Source organism: Pholcus phalangioides, unplaced genomic scaffold (genome assembly GCF_987345545.1).
Source record: "Pholcus phalangioides strain wild (caught in Gottingen) unplaced genomic scaffold, Ppha-v1.0 ptg000039l_1, whole genome shotgun sequence".
Lineage (NCBI taxonomy): Eukaryota > Metazoa > Arthropoda > Arachnida > Araneae > Pholcidae > Pholcus > Pholcus phalangioides.
Genome location: NW_028301625.1, coordinates 11,845,714 through 11,868,422, shown reverse-complemented (window position 1 = coordinate 11,868,422; position 22,709 = coordinate 11,845,714). Strand labels below are relative to the sequence as shown.

Below are 22,709 nucleotides of genomic sequence, written 5' to 3'. Positions count from 1 at the left end.
AAAAATTTAGGAGCATCCCTCCAAAAAAAAAAAAACAAGTCAGGAAATAAAGTTTAATTTAGGAGCAAATTTTTTCTAAGTCAGAAAATGAATTCAAAAGTTTAATTTAGGAATGTTCCCTGAAAAAAATCATCACTTGGGAAATAAAGTTTAATTTAGGAATGACCCCCCTGAAAAACGATAATTTGGGAATGACATCATAGGCAAGAACGATAATTTAGGAATGACGTCATAGGAAGCGCCATCTAGCGAGCCTCAACAAGTGCGAAGCACCCATTTGTTTGATGCGCAGCAAGTGGGGAGCCCTATTGTTTGATGCGCAGCAAGTGGGGAGCCCTATTGTTTGATGCGCAGCAAATGCGCAGTCCTATTGTGCACCAAAACCGCTAAAATCACCCTACTATCAACCACCTTACCCGAGGAAAAGTTACAGTGAAATCTGACGATACGATGATCACTGGAAGAAAACTCTTCCCCCACCGAAACATGTTCAACTAGATCCTCAGAACTAGTAAGAACTAAATCCAAAATAGCAGTACCCCTAGTGGCTTCTGATACATGCTGATACAAAAAATTTTCGAGCACCAACTTAAGAAAGTCTCTTTCATACTGATTTCCAGATGAAAGGTTCTCCCAATCAATACCCGGGTAATTGAAATCCCCTAGTATGAGAACCCTCTTTCGCTTACACATGTAGGAAATTTCATCATGCATTTTGGCGATATAGTTTTGATCCCTATTCGGTGGATTGTAACAAACCCCAAAAATAAGCTTATGACGTCTTTTGTTCTCAAGTTCAACCCATATGGTTTCAATATCACTTCTCTGCACGTTACACTCTCTAGCCTTCAAACATGATTTCACGTATATCAACACTCCACCCCCTTTCCTATCAGATCTATTTCTCAAAAAAGTATCGTATCCGGAGATGTGTAAGAAAGATTCATCCCCATCGTTTGCCCAAGATTCTGTAATGGCTATAAGATCCAAGTCCTCCACAACTATCATAGTTTCTAAAAAATCTTTCTTGTTACCCAAGCTCCTGGCATTTATTAACACACATTTTAATTTGCCCGGTGGTTTGTTGTCAATCGAGAAGCCATCCAAGTCAGAGGTGGGTAATTCCCCGTCAGTACTGTTGTGATTATCATTAACTAACCCGCATTCCCGACTACGTGGTCTGGGAGTAAAAAACCTGACCTAAGACTATCGTAAACCTCCCAGACCCCTCTCTTATTTAGATGGATCCCATCCGAACGAAGCCACCTATCGGTAAATGCGGGAAGCTCCAAGAACGTGACCCCAAGTGAGGAGCATTATTACAAGTGAGGAGGATTATACTATAAAGTTTTGTAAAAGATCTTTTATAAAAGTTGAAAAATTCAACCAATAGGTGCATCGGTTGCATTCAAGCAAATGCAACCGGTGATCTTAATGGTTGAAATTTTCACGTTTTATCAAAGAGCTTTTACAAAACTTTTATAGTGTAATCCCGGCCTAAGACAGAATTGTGATGTGAATATTTCTAAGCACAGACATTTTGAAAGTCTCCACCCCTTCCCTTTTTTTATACTTGCAAATTCTTTGATATTTCCTGAATTTTTTTTTTTTTTTTGGAACATCGAATGTTTTGGATGTTTTTGGATTGGATTTTTCGAACATTGGATGTGCTTTTGGAATTTTCTTTCATATTTTTCCGAAGAGACAGATTTTTTTTCAAAATTTTTTGAAAATATTTTAAGATATTTTCTCCCATCGACTACTTGTGAGGATCGGAATGAAGGCCTCTTTATACCCATATTCTATGGGGCTCAAGATTAAACTACCAAAGAATGCCTCTCGGCTGCCTATGGGCACTGAATCAGGGGTGAAGGAGAAAAATAATTACAAAAATTGCGAAAAAACAGTTTTTATGCACGAATTTCGAACTAAAGATGCGGGCGATTCGTCCGCATCTTCAGTGCTCGTTTGAAAGGGTATGCGGACCCGCGTCCGCTCCGTGTGAAAGGGGCCTAAGGCCGGGATCATACTATAAAAGTTTGATAAAATCCCTCTTATAAAACTTAAAAAATCCAACCAATAAAGCTCATAGGTTACATTCGAGCAAATGCAACCGATAAGCTTATTGGTTGAATTTTCCATGTTTTATAAAAAAAAGGACTTTTATACAACTTTTATAGTGTAATCCCGGCCTAACAGATGAAGACGGAATAATTATTTCAAACTGGTTGCAAAGTGTGTTTGCATTTGGGAATCGCCGAGTTGCAACACGAAGAGCTCGTCAATCCTTTAGCACTTTAGAGCGCATCAAACTCAGCAGAAAGAGAGCTTTTTGATGTTTAGTCTTTAACTGGAAAAAAGGTTTGTTTCCAACGATAGTGCGATCCTAATCAAATTATCAAAAAAACCTTTTTGTATAACCTTTTTTTGACGGGTATGTTGATGTTCAGTGTTATTCTGTTTCAAATCGAAGACAGCTACAGTAGAACCCCTCTTAACCGGATTAGAGGGGTTGGTGCACGCAAAAAAAAAAAACACTTTTCTCGAGTTTTTCAATTTTTAATACTATAAAATTTTCTGCGTCTAATTGTGTTCAAATTCTTGTTCTATCTGCACTAGAAGTATTTTTTAGCATATTTTAATAAAAACTGTTTACATGCATTATACAGGGTGTCCTGTAAGTGCTAGCACGACTTTTATCAAACCAACCGTCTTGGTTTACAAAAACCATTATTTCTAAAAAAATATAACACTTTTCATATATTTCTAGAAATAGCCTTACAAAAAATCGGTTGATATTTTGAAAATAAAGTATTTTTTTACAAACATCTCTATTAATTTACTATATATAACCTGTGGGGGAAAAAAACCAAAAAATATTATGAGTAATATTTATTTGAAATATTACAAAAAAGGCGATTGAGCTTAAATAACCTTTAAAAATATGCACTCATTCTGAAAATTCTTTGATTTTTATGCATTAGTGCTAAAAAACGCCAAAATATGCAAATGCATATGCACATATGCATTTGCATATAATCCGGGCTCTACTCATTATATATACAGGGTGTTCTGTTAATAGACCTGAACATGGTGTCGCAAACTACGTTGAGAGGTTGAAAATCGCGAAAAACGCATGCAGGGGCTCTGAGTCCAGAGGAGGTGGATTGGATCAACACCTCCTAGAGATAGAAGACCTCTGCACTGTTTGCCATAAACGTCATTCAGACTACCTAGCAAGTTTGCCACATTTTGAAACACAGCATCCTATTTTGTTTCTTCTTATTTTGGCGTAGAATCTTCCTGATTGGCTCACAAATACCGCACGGTGATTGGATGTGGGGCATAGAAATCGCCAATTCTGAGTCCGAACATTTCTTTTCCCCACAACGATGATACTGCACGAGAAGGGAATTTTTTTTCTCCTGAATATTCGGAGGGAAAATGGACTACTTACTGACCTCACAAGCAGACTGCGGAGACCTTCTATCTCTAGGAGGTGCTGATTGGACGTGCGGGACCCGTTGCTTGGCCTCCACGTTCGCCGGATCTCAATTCGTGTGACTTTTTCCTATGGGATCACCTTAAATCGCTCGTTTATGCGACGCCTGTGGACACACCGGAGGATCTCATAGAGCGGATTACCGTCGCTGCGGCAGACATCAAAAGCATACCTGGTATCTTCGAGCGCGTCCGGGAATCGTTTTCACGTCGTTGTAGACTGCGCAATGACGTCAGCGGCCGCCACTTCCAACAGCTCTTGTAATAAAATTAATAAAAGAAATCTTTGTTGTTATTATTGTACTTTTTGTCGTTCCAGCGTGACGTCGAAACCTGCGTGCGTTTTTCGCGATTTTCTCCCTCTCAACGTGGTTTGCGACACCATGTTCCATTGCAATTTTTGTTTCTCTTGATGCCTACTAACAACCCTCTGAGTTTGTCGGTCCATTAACAGAACACCCCGTATTCTTGTAATATATATACATATTTTTCCTGATTATACTCAGATTCATTTTGATTGATGTATGATCGCCTTTTTATACAGTGTTTAACACTTCTATGTCTTATTCATGAAAAAAAACTGATTATGTAAATATAATAATATAATAAAATATAATGAATGTGTGAGCAATATAAATCCTTATCCCGAGCCTTATCCCGTAAAGTATATAAGGAGGTAACTTTAGTTTAATGAAGTATAACGAGGTAACTTTTTTTTTTTTAAATTTATTTCGAATTCGTTTATGGTGCTCCAGAGCTGGACAAGTAAAATGTCAAATCTGCTATTATTTGACCGTTCCAGAAATATATTACAATTTGAGGGCACCAAAATACACACTTTCCCCCCTTGTGACAGAGTATTCTTGTTTCTGGTATTACGGCTCCAGGCCCTGTATGTTCCCTCAAGTTTTCTCAACATCTTTGTTATCAAAGCTTGAAAATTATTAAAAATTTTGGTGTCCAACTGAATCCTTAGCTGCCGCTTCTTAGAACCTGCTGCCCGGGTGCACCGCACTCCTTGCCCCCGCGCTTAAGCCGCCCCTGCGCACTTGTAGCACTATTAGGTTGCTGAGTTGTGAGTTACTTAAATCAGTTTTTTAATTATTTTCAACTCCAAACAAATTTTCAGAATTAACGATTTTGCTTAGGGGGACGGTATATGGGAATTTTTCTTTATCTTGATAACGCTCAGTAGGGTGATTTTAGCGGTTTTGGTGCACAATAGGACTGCGCATTTGCTGCGCATCAAACAATAGGGCTCCCCACTTGCTGCGCATCAAACAATAGGGCTCCCCACTTGCTGCGCATCAAACAAATGGGTGCTTCGCACTTGTTGAGGCTCGCTAGATGGCGCTTCCTATGACGTCATTCCTAAATTATCGTTCTTGCCTATGATGTCATTCCCAAATTATCGTTTTTCAGGGGGGTCATTCCTAAATTAAACTTTATTTCCCAAGTGATGATTTTTTTCAGGGAACATTCCTAAATTAAACTTTTGAATTCATTTTCTGACTTAGAAAAAATTTGCTCCTAAATTAAACTTTATTTCCTGACTTGTTTTTTTTTTTTTGGAGGGATGCTCCTAAATTTTTTTTTTCCATCCCAAGTGATGAGATTATTTCAAAGAGGGGTCATTCCTAAATTAATCTTTTCTTCCACAAATTATTGTTTTTTTACTGACTTAGTTATTTTTCTAATGATTTTTTTTTTCATTCCTAAATTAAACTTTTGAATTCATTTTCTGACTTAGAAAAAATTTGCTCCTAAATTAAACTTTATTTTCTGACTTGGTTTTTTTTTTTTTCTCAACACCCTGGGAAATTTAAAGTTCATTACCGTTCTTTCAACTCTTTCCCAAATTATCGTTTATTTTCTGACTTCCCAAGTGATGAGATTATTTCAAAGAGGGGTCATTCCTAAATTAAACTTTATTTTCTGACTTTGTTATTTTTTGGAGGGATGCATTTTCTAACTTAATTTTTTTCTATCCCAAGATTTTCCCATAACGTCACTTCGAAGATATCACCAAAGAGAAGGATCTTTCCCAAATTATCGTTTAATTTCAGACTTTTTTTTTTTTTTCTAACTTGGGGATCTTTCCTACATTAAACTTTATTTTCTGATGATTTTTTCATTCCTAAATTAAACTTTATTTTCTAAACTAAACAAAGATGAATCGTTTCATTAATTTTAAAATAAAATTTTTTTCAAGTCACAAATAAACTTTTGTATGTCCAAGCTGAAAAGTAAAAATAAACCAAAGGAGCAATAAAATACAAAGTCATTTTATATGATTTTCATTTATTTCAAATAAATTTCTTCTATCTTAGATTTCAAAACATCAAAATCAATCGCATTAAAACATTTTTCCGCTACATCGTAATTTTCCGCCAGAGTTTTAGCGACTTCGCGAAAGTCAATCAGGGTTAAAGCATGATCAAAATATTTATAAAACATTAAATTATCATTCAACTGCAGACATTCATGACCCAACTGATTAGCATATCCCATGGAACACCCATGGCAGTCAACAATTTTTTCGATGCTAGCAAAAAGTTTTTCACTCACCAATTTAGCCAAAATGTCGGTGATATCCATAGAACTCGTTCCTTTAGTTTGGTTTTCGCGCACACACACTTTCAGATAGTCCAAGCAGAGCGTTTTCTGCACGAGCTCACTGATCACGGTATGAAGTGGTTTATCATCCTCGCTCCAGAAGAGTGCCTCGATTGCCTGGAAAGTCATTTTGAGGGGGTTTTCGGAGCACTTGAAAATTTTGTTGTCCCCGCGATGTAGAGTTTGAATTAGCACATCATCACCGCTGTAGTCCACGATCAGGTTCTCCGACACTAGGAAAGTTCTATCAACGCGTTGCAGCATAGTACGACGAGAGAATTCGGTTCTCAAACATTCCCACACGTACGGCGAAAGAGTCACTCCATTTTTAGCTGGGTGCATGAGTCCATCGCGTTCGAAAAATTCTCGAATATGTACGCGCACTTCACCACTGAAGATCACGACGCTGACGAAAAAGTTCTCCTTCACGTGAAAGATGTTGGGAGGCGGCGCTTCCTTATTGAATCCACTGCTGCGAGATCTCTTAGCCGATGGTGGTTGAGTGTTCGGTGATGGGCGCTTGTTACTCGAAACCATTTTCCGGAACGTCAGGCTGAGTCGGACGTCTTTTACTTTTGGGTCTTTAGGTATCGCGTGACGCCACAGCTGGTTGGTTGGAGGTAGCATCGTCAGCAGGCTGTTGTGTTCCAGGATTCGGTCCACGGATTGGTGCCCCCGTCGAGAGAACACGAGCTTTCTTTCAGCGCCCAGGGAGAGGCAAGCGATGGGGTAATCTTTGACGAGCTGTGATTCGTCATCGGAATGCGGGGAGATGCTCTTGGTTCCATCAGAGTATCGGTTGACGACAACAAAGTTGTAGTCATGGCCTGAGATGCTCTCGACCACGGCTTTCAAATCCAAGAGGAGAGGTGTCCACGGTTGGGCCTGGAGGGTCATTCCGGAAAAGGTGTAGTGTAGGCCAGCGTCACCATACCCAGCATGCTGTCTGGGCATCGGATAAGTCTTGTCGCCAAACTTGAAGACGCATTCCTCTGCTGGACGGTACACGATTTCAGATTCGAGCTGGTGTAGTATCGCAACGGAAGTATCCAGTACGTTCCGAGCGTATTCATAGCGGAGGCTTTCCATCTGTCTAAATGAAAACAACGCATACAGTCTCTCTCCGCAACTCTCAAGATGAAAAAAAAAAAAATTGCGAAATATATATTTTAACAGAAGTTTTTTTTTTTTTTAAGTTTTTTAAATTTTTATTATTATTATTATTTTACAAAATTAAATTTTTATGCATCTAACCATTCAGCGCATGCTACGACCTTGCTTCTTGCGCAATGCCCTTTTTGCAGAGGGTGAAACCCGCAAGAAGTCAAGGATTTTGGGAAGTTTAAGACTTTCACTGTCTCCAGGTTGAATCGTTGCTCTAGAAATTTTTTTTTTTGCCTGCAGTTCACATAAATGCAACTATATCTGTTATTAACAGTGGTGAGATGAATTTTCATTAAATTATAATCGAAAAGCCCTTCCCCCCATCTAATATTAAGAAGATTTCTGCTAACCCAGAGCATTTGTGGGAAATCTTCTTCGGATAGCTCCTTGCTAGAGAATGGCGGCTTGTAGAGAGAGTGATATACTCTCCCTGTGCTTAAATCAAAGCAAGCCATTTCCTTAACAACATATATCCCACTTTTAAGCAAGAATCCCTCAAAATCTAACACGCAAGAAGCCATAGAAAAAAAAAATCTTACCAAGTTGCGGAGAGAGAAGTGTATCCAAGCGAGCGAGAGAACTAAGTTAAGGAATTGTGTCTGTCCCGCAGTTTATATACTGCAGTTGCAGTTGATAAGCATAAGTATAGGAATATACTGTGAATCTCAAAGTGCACCCAGTAGCATCACTATCTCATTCACGTGAATCACTAATACAATATATTCATGTGAGCATGCATCACTGATACAGTACCAATATCTAATGATACACTATCCAATGTTACATGAATCACTGATAATGATGTGAGTAGCATCACTATCTCATTCACGTGAATCACTGATACAATATATTCATGTGAGCATGCATCACTGATACAGTACCAATATCTAACGATACACTATCCAATGTTACATAAATCACTGATAATGATATTGACGTGAGTATGCATCACTCGCGTTGCTTCGATTATTCTGCACGCGACACTGATAACTATATGAGTACTGTCTGCCCGAGTAATGACGCATAGCACACGAGACTCGTTATCGCTTCCTAACCCTTTATCTCATTAAAAGTATCATCTTCTTTGCAGATCCTCTCACTTCGTTTTTGAGTTTTGTCCAGACAGCATCAAGTTTTTTAGCTTTCGCTTCGTACGTTCGCGCAATGGCTAGTTTTATCGATTTCGGTATAAGTAAAGAAGAATTAGTTAGATTGTTGGAAAATGACGATAATTTCGTCAATGAATGTCTCAACGAGGATTTAGTTAGTGATCGCGATATAAAATTAATGATTGAGGATGAGGAGAATTTCATCCAGCAATGCCTGAAGCGTCCTGCGCCAGTAGAAGCTGGACCAAGTGGATATGCTCCGTCAGAGAAGAAGAAGAAAGAGGTTAGTTGTTTTTTTAAATTATCGCGCGTTAAATTTTATTCCAAATTAATTTTCAGGAGTAAATTTTATTTCGAGTTGAATTTATTTCATGTAAGGTATTTAAACTCATTTATTTAATGGTAGAGCTGCGAAACATCTGGGAATTTCATTACAAGTTAAATTTTATTTCGAGTTAAATTTAATTTCAAATCAAATTTATTTATGTCGCGAGTTAAATTTTCATTCATCGAAAAAAAAATTATTCAGTTGTATTTCATGTCGCGAAACAATTTCTCAGGCGTAAATTTATTTCAAGTTAAATTTATTTCATGTAAGGTATTTAAACTTTATTTAATGGTAGAGCTGCGAAACATCTGGGAATTTCATTACAAGTTAAATTTTAGGAGTAAATTTAATTTCAAATCAAATTTATTTATGTCGCGAGTTAAATTTTCATTCATCGAAAAAAAAATTATTCAGTTGTATTTCATGTCGCGAAACAATTTCTCAGGCGTAAATTTATTTCAAGTTAAATTTATTTCATGTAAGGTATTTAAACTTTATTTAATGGTAGAGCTGCGAAACATCTGGGAATTTCATGTCGCGAAACAATTTCAAAACGACACAAGAATTCAAATAGAAATTTTTTTATTCAATTGTACATCAGCAGACTCGTGAATCAATTTATACATTTGCGCACTGGTGAGATTAACGGCTTTCGTAGTGGGCGCATTTCCGCTAAAATAGCGTATATCGTAGGTTTTATTACAATACGTGAGAAAAATATTTCCTCCCAGCGGAAGAGAGGAATTACATCTTTCAAAGTCCATTTGATTTTTATATGTTGTTGCTATAAGAGTAAATAATATAACAATCAGTATCGTGAATATGGCGAACATTCTCTTGTGTCTTATCAGTTCTCCATTACTCTCCAATTCGTAGGACCAGCAGCTCGGTAAATCGAATGACGGTACATCCGTTTTCCATGCGATACCCTGCTTTCTATTGTTTTGATCGTAGATCACGGCTTCCACTGTTGTTGGCATTTCAAAGCTCTAACCAAATATGTTTCAAAAATGGGTTTTTTATATAATCTCTCGGAGCTCCGGTTTCTTCTAGCGCTTTCAGGAAAATTTCTTGACCCACCACGGGTGATTTTCTCCGACCGACCACACTTGATATCAAATCGCGAATGTCGCTTCCTTTGATGAGTCTGCTCTTATAAACGATCGAGCCGTTAGAATTAATTTTTAATATGTTCGGATGCTTATTTATATGCGTGATAATTTTTTCTGAGTGCCCTCTTTGCGATTTCGGGACAGAAATCAGAGCTATTGGTAATTCGTCAACTTTCTTTTTCTTCTCTTTTTCTACTTCTTGAATTTTCGGTTCTGGTAACCGCGGTGGATTGTTCTCGGCGACGTTGATTCTCTTGTTCAGCAGATTCTGATAGAGTTTAATTTTTATAGCTTCGGGCTCCTTGCTTCGCAGTATTTTCAACATCTCGTTGTCCAACTCAGAAAGCTGCTCTTTTGTGGTCACATGACGCGATAACAATTGTTCTGGAACCAGAGCGAATTTCTGTGCGTGCTCCATTATCTCGTGAACAAAGTGGCGAGGGTTTGTATGGCGGCTGGGATTAACTGGAACAAAAAACCTCCTTTCTGAATCAGCACGCGCTTTTTCTCGTATAGCGGCGTCTTTTTGCAGGCGAGTTTGCGAAGTGTATTTCTGTGCCTTTTCAGTTTATTTTTCTGTTTTGAGGATAACGGTATGACACCCTTCAAAATATTGAGTGAGCACTCGCAGACTGTCTTTAATGCTGATTTCGGTAATTTCTTCAACAAATCCTTACGTTTATTCCTCGGACAGGCAGAGAGTAGACGAAGCACTTGTTGCTTCTCCAATGCCATACTTTAAAATAACGATGTTTTTATTCCAACCATATGCTATATGCTATAGCCTTCTTCAGCGCGCAGTGCTTTATCATGTTTTCGTGGAGAAAACAGTTCGCGCTCACTTCTGGCAAGTCCACAATGTTGGGGCAGAGAATCGCATCTAGATTATAAACTTTTAACCCGTACTGCTGCAGTAGCATCCGACACTTGTCGTGGCCTTTCGTATACAATACGACTTTTGATAATCGCTGCAAATGTTGCTCCAGCATTTCAAAAGGTACATCACCCGCCGACCACGATATTTCGTGTATGTTGTTGGTGACGTAGAGACATTGGTGTCTATCTCTAGGAGATAATTCCGAAAACTTTTTGGGCGGTTTATATACATAGTGAAAATTTTCTCTCGAATGCATGAAACACCACGCCAACTCCTTGATTATGAATGTTCTATCCGACAGCTGGAAACCCTCGACCTCTATCACAGCCGTCATGTTCGAAAATGGAAAGTTTCATTTCCTGGGTTTATAGATATATTGCGTCTGCCCAGGTAACACGTTAGTGCGCAGGCGCATTTCCTCCTCCGTCTCGGGTCGTAAATCAACCATTAAATACGAATACGGTTTTTTCGTGCTATCCTCGAACACCTCGTTGAAAAATTTGATTTTATTGGGAAACAGCTGACGTCCCAGGTGGGTCACCTGACTGACATCTCTTCTATTTTTGAATAGAAACATATATTGCGCGTTCAGAGAAACGTTTCTCATTTCCCGCCCCTGGTGAAACACGTTCTGCACTATGAAAATCACGGTCAATTTTCTGTGGTGACTGTACTTTGTGAAAAGGTTTGCTAATTTTTTCTCGCCCGATAGCTCGTTCATGAGGTCATCTAAAATCACCAAGCTGTCTTCTTCCACGCTTTCGAAATTGCTCCCCTCTCGAAATTCCACGTGGTCCTCCATATCTTCGAACAAAGTCTGATATTCGCCGTAAAACCATATAACTCGTTTCGGACGAGGCTCTCGAAACATTTCGTTTCTGTGTTTTAATAGTTCTCTGAGAAAATATGTTTTTCCCGAACCGGTGGGTCCGGCAATGAGCACGGTGCTCGGATGTGTCAGCTTGAAAGGTTCCATAGTAAATGACAAATGAATGAATTTTTTTTCTCTTTTATTTAACAGAAAAATTTTTCTTTACAAAGCTTGCTACGCGCATATCGTTTTGCATATTAAAACGCGATACAATATTATTCATACTTTTGCCGATACATCGAGAATAGATAAAAAAAATCACATAGTGACCGCACACGGTTGTCTTATCTGATTGTAACATGACGTCATTATAGTCGACGCGCGAGTAGCGTCGTAGAAATCTGTTTATGTGTCCCTTCTTGAAATAGGTGGGCGGGTTCCCGTAAGAGTCGAAGAAATCAGCTCTCGCTTCGTTTTCGATGTAAATAGCCAACCAGTGCGTTCCGGGTTCATTCTCTCTGTCCGTGTTCACAACCAGTGCAGCGGGATAAGCGATCACATTTTCGGGTAAATTGTCACTCGCAAAAACACCTAGGAAAGCCTTTCGAGTGTGGGGGTGTGTCGAGAGGGCGTGCTCTATCTGTTTAGTGTTCATCCCGCAAAGTCACACAAGACGCTTCTGGACTTTGTTATTTCCACCAACGATTCGAATTCGGCAAATATGATAACCGACACGGTCTTGGTCAAGGCTGAGGAAAACTTGAGTTCCACTCGCAGATTACCCTGCTTTTGTAGGTGCACGTGTCCGCAGTCACTCATGTCGGGTATCAGGTTGAAGGCGAAGAGGCTGTAACCGCCGGCTTCATATTCTTCTCTGCTCACGTCACATCCTTTATCTTCTCCGGGCCTTCCGGTGCCCACGAAGAGTGTGTTGTAGGCTCTGATGACGTGTCTGTTCCTAAAGTCTGGTTGTAGCGACGTGTGGGGGACGGGTCTTCCATCGATAGAAACAGAAACAAAGTTGACGTTGTTGTGCTTGAAGTCGAAGGGGTTCAAATTGAACGTTCCGTTGAATGCTTCCGTGTCCACCATACCAATCACCAATCTCTTGGGCATGACCCCGAGAAATACGTTATCTTGAACGAAACTCATACTCCCCATGGATATCGAATAAACCTTGCATATCACGCGGTTAATGCAATATTTGGCTGTTGTTTTCTCGAGCGCCATGGCATGCGCTACAGCCACAGCCGGGTTCATTCTTACTTTACGCATAAAAATACTCGCTTGCTCGATCACCACGTCGCAACCCTCAGCAGCTGTGATCAGAAAGAACTCGGGTTTCGAGCGAACCAGTCTCATCTTCAAGTCCACCAGAGAGAGCATCAGCTTCGGTTGATAGAATATGTCGACGTGAGGTACGCCCATCATTTCGAAAGAGTTTTCCAAGAGTTTAGCTCTTTTCTTGGCCCCCTCGTTCTTGGTTAGGTCAGACATGTGACCTGCAGTGTCCTTGTAGTAGCCCTCGGCTGTCAGGGGTCCTTTCTTTGCATCCGATCCGTAGTTAAGCAGCGTTTCCAGGTAAGCTCGATACGGATAAGTGTGTGATGAGTTTGTGAGCGTTCTTCCATTCAACGTGACGTCAATCTGAGAGAAAAGGGTATGCAAGAAATTATTCGCCGTCGAGACCGCTTCGGCGGTTTCTGGTTTTGTCACCTTTACTCTGACATACAGCTGAGTGGCGGAAAGGTCTACGTATTCTTCCGCACTTCCGGCCACGTGAAATTCGATGGGGGCCCCCGAATCGCGCACTTGAGATATCGGATGGTACTGGACCCATTCGGCTGATTCTATAGAGGTTTCCGTGGGCGGCACCGTGAACAGGTCGGCTTCGCTTTTCAAACACTCATGAGAATTTTCGTGGATTAAAAAAACCATCGCTGAATATATCGGGTGTCGACAGCTTTCTAGCTTTCTTCTTACTGACGGTTTTCTTGACGAGTCTCTTCCTTTTATTCTTTCCTCCGAGCATGGACTTGATTTTATTGGCCCCCTTATCCGTGAGGGACCTTCCGGCTTCCTTGGCACGATCGCGAGCTGCGATCTTTGCGTCTTTTCCTTGAACTATGTCGTTGGCGAAATCCACACCAGAGCGCAACAGTTGAGAACCGACTGCCTTGGCACCGCGTTTCAACAGGGGCACGGCCGATCTGAAGAGAGAGCTGAATATAGATCCGAGACCATACCCCCTCTGCAGGGCGCTACCCTGATAATATCCGAGTCCGTTTCCAGCCTGAGCGAGATAATAATCGTTGATGCTGTGTGCACAGCTCCGATACGGTTTATAATGCATGTCGCAGTCTAAAGTGTAGTTTCACTATCACCTTTCCACGTTGAAATGTGAAAAACTTGCCCATGTGCGTCCTTAAATACATGTGAACGATGTCGAAACTCTTTCTGGCCAGCGGCACGTAATGGGCGCGTTCGAAAGACACGCTGACGATATCCCCGTCCTGACCGCTAGTTTTCACGATTCTCAGTAGCGGGGCGTAGGTGTTACCCACGACCTGAGGTTCGACCAGGTTGCAGTACACGTACAAGAGATGAAAGTCTAATTTAGGATCGGCTGTGAAAGGACCCTCGACTATGGTCGGACCCTCTATCAGGCCGGGTTCGAAACCCAGGTTTTCGGCTATACCGTGTCTGAGACTGAGCTTGGTGTCTTTCTTGAGGTTCACCTTAACTTTTTTCGTGATTTTATTGTACGTCACACCAATCTTGTCTTGAAAATTTTGAGTGGATATGGCTTTGATCAGTTCGGGGGTCGTCTCGTAGAAACCCGGGGCTATGCGACCGGTCTTCATTATCTTGTTTCCGACATCGAATTCGAAAGTGTTTGTCTCTTGAGTGATGTTGTGGAATGAATGGGGATAAATTATCTCCGACAGTGCGACTTCCATCTCGGATTCGAATTCCAGGGTGTTTGGAAGTTTAACCACGAAACTCGAGAGCGTGTTGTCGGGAAAAAAGTCTCTGGAAGCATCGCTGGGTAGAGTGAGATAGAAAGAAGCCATCTCTGAAATGACAGATGCGCGCACTGTTTCCGGGTTTTTATAGGACCACCCACGCGTTGAATTTTTTCGGATACCCCCGAAATTTCACGAGGTATTGAATAATTCCTTTTCTTCTCCTCTTCTTTAAAACTTTTTCAATCGGAAATTTTTCTCCCATCTTTACACCTACCATCTCTTCAGCGTAGAATGTGCCCTTGATTTCTTCCCCCATCAGGTCCTCGAGCTTGTAAACGGGAATTTCCCTTTTCACGCACTCGGTCACCACGAATATCTCTTCGGTGAAATTAGAATCGTACCCCCTCTCGAAGGTGTGTTTTGATCTTGTGATGTGCACGTGATCACCCACTTTAAACTTGCAATCTTGTTTCTTGGGTGTATCCCCATAGAGATTGTTCCACACCTCCGGCTCGTTTCCGGGGTTCACGTCCACGGGCCTCATTTTTATAGACCTGTGATACCTGTGATTGTAACTCCACACGAGGTCTTCGATCATGTCGATGTAGCGATACGTGTTCTTGGCAGTGAAGTACTTGTACATCCAGTTTCTGAGAGACCTGTTCCATCTTTCCACCACGCTGGCCTTTATCTGTTCGTTCTCCGTAGTGAAAAACTTTACACCTTGACGCTTGAGGTAGCGCTGGACTGGTGACGCTATAAATTCGCGCCCCTTATCGCTCTGTAGCGCCACTGGTTGACGTTGTTGAAAGATGCTTTCTAAAGCTTTGGCCACGCTGTCACCGGTTTTCCTTTTGAGAGGCACGACGAAACCGTACTTGGAAAAGACGTCGATGCACGTTAAAAGATAGTTGTAACCATCGTTGTGAATTGCTAGATTACGCATGTCCACCAAGTCGATTTGAAATTGACTGTTTAGACCGGCCACTATTGTTTTGTTGCGGGGAAACACTTTTTTAATGGATCTGTGTAACGTGTACGCTCTCTCGCCAGCCAACCAATCTCTGATTTCTTTTTTCTTTGATGACTTGAGCACGCGCTTGAGGGCGGATACGCCACCGAAACTAGCGGGAAGACGTGGGTTTCTATACCTCTCATCCATTGCTTGTGTTAGACTTACGTGTCCTACATTCCCTTTTTATTTGTTTTTCAGGAGCGACACCTATGCGAGACGTGCGGCAAGGAGTTTTCCTTGCGTAGGAATCTGAATCAGCACAGGCTAACGCATGGCGAGCGTCGCCACAAGTGTTTGGTGTGCGATGCAGCGTTTCACCGCAAGAGCGATTTGATGCGCCACCAGCGTGCCATGGGGCATGGTGCGCCACCCCAGCATGGTGTGCCCCCACAGTGGGCACAAGGAGCACCACCACAGAGGCCATCACCGAGCCATCACCGAGCAGGACCACCCCAGCATGATGCGTCCCCACAGTGGGCGCAAGGAGGAGCACCACCACAGCGGCCATCACCGAGCCATGGGGCACAGCAGCAGCTTGGAGCACCCCAAGGAGGAGCACAGCTAGGAGGAGGAGGGCAAGTCAGGCGCGCACTCGACATGTTGTCGACGCACGAATTGATCCCCACCCCAGACACCGAAATGGATATGACCACCTTCCTCGACAGCGTGAGAGAGGAGTTGACGCGGCTGTTGAGGGAGGACATGACCACCCACAGGTCCCTTAAATGGAACATCGTCGCGACTGCTGTTTTTTCCAGGAAAGGAAGTGACGGCGAGGACGAGTTCTGCAACGGGTATCTTCGAAGTAAAATGCTCACCACTTTAACCGCCGACCAGATAGAAGAGCACCTACAAATAGCCTTCGTAAAGGTAAAGCAGGCGACAGAGGATTTTGAAGGCAGCGGAAGTGGTTGGGTGCTCGAGCGCGTGCTCTTGCTTGAGCTAAACACGGCGCAATACCAACCACTAGCGGCCGCCACTTATATTCCGCTGCCAAAGGGGGTAGCCAGCAGAAGAGCAGTGGTAAATGTAAAGAACGATGATGAGAAATGCTTTCTCTGGTGTGTGTTGGCTGCCCTACACCCGGTGAAGCAAAACCCCGAAAGGGTGTTCAACTATATTCAGTATGAGAATGAATTGAATACCAGTGAATTAGTATACCCGGTGACACTTAAACAAATCCCACGGTTCGAAGCTGCGAATTCAGTGCGCATTAACGTCTTTGGGTTGGAGGGGGGAGAAGTCTTTCCTCTCAGGATTAGTGAGGTGGTGTCTGGTACACCAATCAACCTCTTGTTCATCAGCAACGAGACAACGTCGCACTACTGCCTCATCCAAAACATGTCTCGTTTGCTTTCCTACACGACCAAGTATGAAGGTGCATCCCACTTTTGCAATTATTGCTTGCAACGCTTCTCCTCCCTCGAGCAGCTGAATGCGCACGAACCACTTTGCCAGACACACGGTCTGCAACGAGTGACGTATCCCGGTGTAGACGACAACGTGATGTTCTTCAAGAACAACCATTACCAGCTGCACGTTCCATACGTCATATATGCGGACTTTGAGGCGATCTTGGAGAAGGTGGACAGCTGTAAGCCGAACCCGTCTCTCTCTAGCACAACCCAGAAGAGCCTTCACCGCCCCTGTGGATTCGCGTATACGGTCGTGGGGCCCGATGGTGTATACGTGAAAGAGCCCACAGTGTACAGGGGTGAAGATTGCGTGGACGTCTTCTTCCGGTGTCTCGTCGAAGAAGAACGAGTGGTTATGGGCAAGCTCGACAACCCGGTGCCTCTGCAGATGACAGCTGAAGATGAAGAGAGATTCGGGAATGCGACCACTTGTATGGTGTGCGACCGCCCACTCGGTGACGACAGGGTTCGTGACCACTGTCACATCACCGGTGGTTTTAGAGCGGCGCTGCATCAGAAGTGCAATCTCCAGCTCAGGTTAAGACGTCACATCCCGGTTATATTTCACAATTTACAAAACTACGACGCTCATTTCCTGATGCAAGGACTTTCCCGGTACCCCGATCGCAGGATCCAGGTGATCGGGAGGAATATGGAGAAATTTATCTCCTTTTCTCTCGGTCGCCTGCGATTCCTGGATTCCAACCAGTTCTTGGCGGCGTCGTTGGATTCGCTCGTGCAAGCGATGAACCCCGGTGACTTCAACAACATGAAGAAATGTTTTGGAGCTACGAGTCATCTTCTTCAACGTAAAGGATGTTATCCGTACGAGTACGTTGACTCGTTTGAGAAGTTCGAAGATCCGGTGCTGCCCCCACGAGAGGCCTTTTACACCTCTCTGGGGGATCAACATATAACCAGTGACGAGTATACATATGCGCATACCGTTTGGAGAGAATTCCGGTGTTCCAACCTCGGTGATTACCACAACCTCTACGTGAAGACTGACGTGCTGCTTCTCGGGGATGTGTTCGAGAGTTTTAGAAAACTCTGCGAAGAAAACTACAAGATCGACCCGGTGCATACGTTCACATCCCCGGGATTGGCCTGGAACGCATGTCTGCGAATGACCGGTGTCAAGCTCGAATTGATCAACGATCCGGACATGCATCTCTTCATGGAGAAAGGTATCCGAGGTGGGGTCTCAGTGATCTCCAAGCGGTATGCGCGAGCCAACAACCCGTTAATACCCGGTTATAACCCCAGTGAACCTACATCATATATCATGTACTATGATGTGAATAATTTATATGGAAAGTGTATGATGGAGCCCCTCCCGGTGAGAGACTTCAGATGGTTGTCCCCCAGTGAACTTGAGAGCATCGATTTTCTCAACATCGATGACAACGCCGTCAAGGGGTATATTTTAGAAGTGGACATGGAATACCCGGTGAAGTTGCACGACGAGCACAATTGTTTCCCCTTGGCGGCAGAAAACATTGAAATTACTGGTGACATGCTCTCTCCATTCATCAGAAGACCCGGTGATAAACCATCCAAAAAGCTCTCACCAAATCTGATGAACAAAACTTCCTATGTGATCCATTACCGGTGCCTGAAGTTATACACGTCGCTGGGAATGAAGCTGACGGGTGTTCGGCGTGCAGTCGAATTCACACAGGAGCCCTGGATACGCCCGTACATAGCGTTCAATACGGAAAAGAGGAAGCAAGCCCGGTGCGAATTCGAAAAGGACTTCTATAAGCTCCTCAACAACGCTGTGTACGGGAAATCGCTAGAAAATTTGAGGAAGCACGTCGACATCCGTCTCGCCAACAATCAGAAGAGCTTGAGGAAGCTAATATCATCCCCGGCATTCGAATGCTTCAGGATAATCACCGGTGAGTTAGCCGTCATCAAGATGTTGAAGACGAAAATCCATCTGGACAGGCCCATATATACCGGTGTCACGATTTTGGACCTGTCCAAACACTTGATGGCGGACTTCCATTATAATTTTATGAAGAAAAAATACGGACCCAGTGTGGAAGTTTTGTTCACAGATACAGATTCATTCCTCTACGAGATAAAAACCGGTGACATTTACAAAGACATGAGGGAGGAGCTCCACAGATTCGACACGTCAAATTACCCCGGTGATCATCCTCTGTTTAGCCTGCAGAATAAAAAAGTGGTGGGCGTCATGAAGGACGAGAACGGCGGCGAACCCGTTGTGGAATTCGTCGGATTAAGATCAAAAATGTACAGCATGGTCACAGCAGTCGCGGAGAAAAAGACCGCCAAAGGGGTCGTTCGTGCGGTTGTTAAAAAACAACTAAAACATCAAGATTATCTGACTTGCCTCCGTAACAACTCCTCGATCAAAAATACTATGCTAAAAATCTCCTCCAGTAACCACAAACTTCAAACGGTTGCCCTCCGCAAAACGTCGCTGTGCCCTCGCGACGATAAACGCTATATTCTCGGTGATGGCATTAAAACATATGCGTATGGCCACTATGCCATTCGATGAACAGTGCTACATGGACACTGATGTACATATTTTTTCCCATTTATTTTAACATATTTTTCCATTTATTTTGTATATATTTTTTTCCATTTATTTTGTATATATTTTTTTCCATTTATTTTGTATATATATTTTTTCCATTTATTCTTGTATATATATTTTTTCTCATTTATTTTGTGTATCATTAAAATTTAATTTTCTTTATCATCAATGCTTCTGTCATTAATTGAGTTACGTGTGATTTTTTTTTTTCAGCTTGAGTATGATGAAAAGTCAATAACATTTCTTTTTGAGGGAATTTTATTTTACAGCTTGATATGTGAAAAAAAAAGTTTAATTTAGGAATGAAAAAAAAAAATCATTAGAAAAATAACTAAGTCAGTAAAAAAACAATAATTTGTGGAAGAAAAGATTAATTTAGGAATGACCCCTCTTTGAAATAATCTCATCACTTGGGATGGAAAAAAAAAATTTAGGAGCATCCCTCCAAAAAAAAAAAAACAAGTCAGGAAATAAAGTTTAATTTAGGAGCAAATTTTTTCTAAGTCAGAAAATGAATTCAAAAGTTTAATTTAGGAATGTTCCCTGAAAAAAATCATCACTTGGGAAATAAAGTTTAATTTAGGAATGACCCCCCTGAAAAACGATAATTTGGGAATGACATCATAGGCAAGAACGATAATTTAGGAATGACGTCATAGGAAGCGCCATCTAGCGAGCCTCAACAAGTGCGAAGCACCCATTTGTTTGATGCGCAGCAAGTGGGGAGCCCTATTGTTTGATGCGCAGCAAGTGGGGAGCCCTATTGTTTGATGCGCAGCAAATGCGCAGTCCTATTGTGCACCAAAACCGCTAAAATCACCCTACTACGCTCTGAAGAAATACGTACTTACACATTTCATTCATTATTTAGGTTCTACTTGTTGAAGCACAACGAGGTAGACCCACCTACCAAGGAAACAGGTACGGATCTCAGAAACCTGCAGTGCAAAGTGAATTTACATCAGCACGAAGTAAAGGTACGTCATACAAAACCATTTAGTAAATGCGCGTGATCATATAGGATTCGGTACAAAGTTTGAAATTTATCTAAATTTCTATTGCACTTCATTTTGGAATTGAAGAAGCAAACATCGCTCCTCTCTCTTGTCTTAGAGCAGCGTTTCTCAACCTTACTGAACCCAAGGGCTAGTAAAATATCTCAGATGATTCGACGGGCCTTCAACTTACAGCATGAGTTACGGGACACATGGACATTCCTGTATTTTGGTCCGTTCCGACTTTAAACAATAGTTCCGTTTTTTTTCAATGATGCTTATTCGAATTTGGAATCTTTACCTAAAATGGTCAATGAAGATAATTTCCGAAACTTATAAATTATACTATGATAATTATGACTATATATGAATACTCATCTCACATAATTGTCATGATCAACGTTTTTACCATTTCAAGTTAGTGCGAGTTCCAATAGTCTGTCATTATACCCATTCATAATTTTCAGCCATTTCAGCAAAAATTGGTGATTTTTCCAACTGTGACAATGTATAAGAAAACAACTGGCAATATCCTGCATTTTGCTGTATTTCAGATCAGTTTCCCTTATTTTGCTCAATGGAAATGGTCTCAGTCATGATAAAAGCTTTTTCATGGAATACATTTTAGTTTATTGCACTTGCTAGTCCTTTATTTCCCCCACTCTTCAGCAATTTTAGCAATAAGCAGCAAATTTGTCGTAAATTGCATTTTTAGCTACAATTTACTTCATATTTAGTATTGCGATAAACAGTATTTTCCTCAATGATATCAATTATACATATGGTTACCCTAAGTGTGAAAGTCTAATTTCTGTATTTGAACCCATAAAAATATTATTAAAATCAATAAAATTTATTGCAAATAAATAAAATTTATTTGCTAAAATCAATAAGAACATTTTTCATTTAGTATAAAATTACCAAGTCTGCTTGCGTACAACCTGTACCATCGTCGCGGACCAAAGGTTGAGAAACGCTGTCCTAGAGCATATATTCCCGATCCATGTTCCGCGTGGGCCAAATGTGGTCCTCGAAATTCTCTGATGTGGCCCACGAGCTCGAACCTGATTTTATAAAAAATGAACCGAATGATTTTCTCCACGTTAGTATTGTTTGGTCTTACTTACTATTATGTGATGCTGATTTGAACAGTGGCTATCCAAAATTGGAAACCTTTTCATTGTAGCTTCCACTACGGATTCCAATAGGCCCTGATTAAAATTAATTACCTCTCCATCTAGCGTAGATGGGCCGCATTTAAAAAAATTATGTTAGTTTGAAATTTTAAGGGGTCACATACCATTTAAATACAAATACAAAGCCACAACAGGCAAAATGCCCAACGAAGTGGCTGGGAAAAAGATGTCCATAACAAACATGGATGTCATGTGGGGAAAAGTTAAAATATCATTACAATTTAACCATTGATTTATTTAGAAATATTTTCCCACATTTTTGATTAAATATGCTATCTTATGCCAAGTATGAAATTTTACATATATCTAATACCTAATTTTTAAAAATTAAAAAAAAAATCCACTAAAAACAGCTTGCGCGCATGATAAAACGACATGACATCAATATAACCATACAATATTGAAATTAAAATGAAGAAAACGGTACATTTTTCATAAAATGAACTAAAAGATTTCAGATCCATACATAAATATTTGATTTATTAAAAAAAATCTAAATTCATTTTTTTTTTTAATTTTTGAAAATTTAAATTTTAAATAAGAATGAGTCAATGAGAAATTTCAGTCTTTTAGTCCATTTTATGAAAAATGTACCGTTTTCTTTATTTTAATTTCAATATTGTATGGTTACATTGATGTCATGTCATTTTATCATGCGCATAAGCTGTTTTTAATGTATTTTTTGAAAATTTTCAAAAAATTAAATAACAGAGGTATGTAAAATTTTATACTGGCATAGGATAGCGTATTTAATCAGAAAAGCGGGGAAAAAATTCTTATAAATGAATGGTTAAACAGTACGTTTACTGATATTTTGACTTTCTCCCATGTTAAAGGGTATGTGACCCTAATCATAATACATTTACTATCGATATCTTTACTTGAACAATTTGAGCAACAGACACACACAGGGGCGTATTTACGAGGGGGGTAGCGGACTCAGGGCGGCAAATTTGCGGAATGAGTGACAAAGAAAATTAGTAGAATGGGTGAAGGGTGTCAAAATTTGTGTGTATAACCCTCAATAAA

General features: G+C 41.1%; 3 protein-coding genes across 3 annotated transcripts in view; 2 read left to right on the top strand and 1 right to left on the bottom strand.

Annotated features, from left to right (window-relative positions):
• The window catches only part of LOC149065577 (uncharacterized), a 57,494-nt gene that overhangs the window by 30,240 nt on the left and 4,545 nt on the right, over positions 1 to 22,709 (top strand). The window contains exon 2 of the mRNA XM_089253909.1: positions 20,361 to 20,466. Coding sequence (XP_089110035.1) covers positions 20,361 to 20,466 — 106 coding nt within the window. The remainder of the gene's footprint in view (positions 1 to 20,360; positions 20,467 to 22,709) is intronic.
• LOC149065579 (uncharacterized) lies at positions 5,117 to 8,479 on the bottom strand. Its single transcript, XM_089253408.1, has 2 exons — positions 7,821 to 8,479; positions 5,117 to 7,210 (listed from the first exon to the last, which is right to left on the bottom strand). The coding sequence occupies exon 2, from the start codon at positions 7,204 to 7,206 to the stop codon at positions 5,803 to 5,805; it is 1,404 nt and encodes a 467-aa protein (XP_089109534.1). The 5' UTR covers positions 7,207 to 7,210; positions 7,821 to 8,479; the 3' UTR covers positions 5,117 to 5,802.
• Positions 8,389 to 19,654, top strand: LOC149065578 (uncharacterized). Its single transcript, XM_089253407.1, has 2 exons — positions 8,389 to 8,673; positions 15,701 to 19,654. Exons 1-2 carry the CDS (start codon positions 8,446 to 8,448, stop codon positions 19,448 to 19,450), a joined length of 3,978 nt encoding a protein of 1,325 aa, XP_089109533.1. The 5' UTR covers positions 8,389 to 8,445; the 3' UTR covers positions 19,451 to 19,654.

What these genes read in the sequence shown, in the direction of transcription:
- LOC149065579 (XM_089253408.1), bottom strand. Translation starts at nt 7,206, where the DNA reads ATGGAAAGCCTCCGCTATGAATACGCTCGGAACGTACTGGATACTTCC.
- LOC149065578 (XM_089253407.1), top strand. Translation starts at nt 8,446, where the DNA reads ATGGCTAGTTTTATCGATTTCGGTATAAGTAAAGAAGAATTAGTTAGA. An exon ending in CAGAGAAGAAGAAGAAAGAG is followed by an intron (nt 8,674 to 15,700) that starts GTTAGTTGTTTT and finishes TTTGTTTTTCAG; the next exon opens with GAGCGACACCTATGCGAGAC.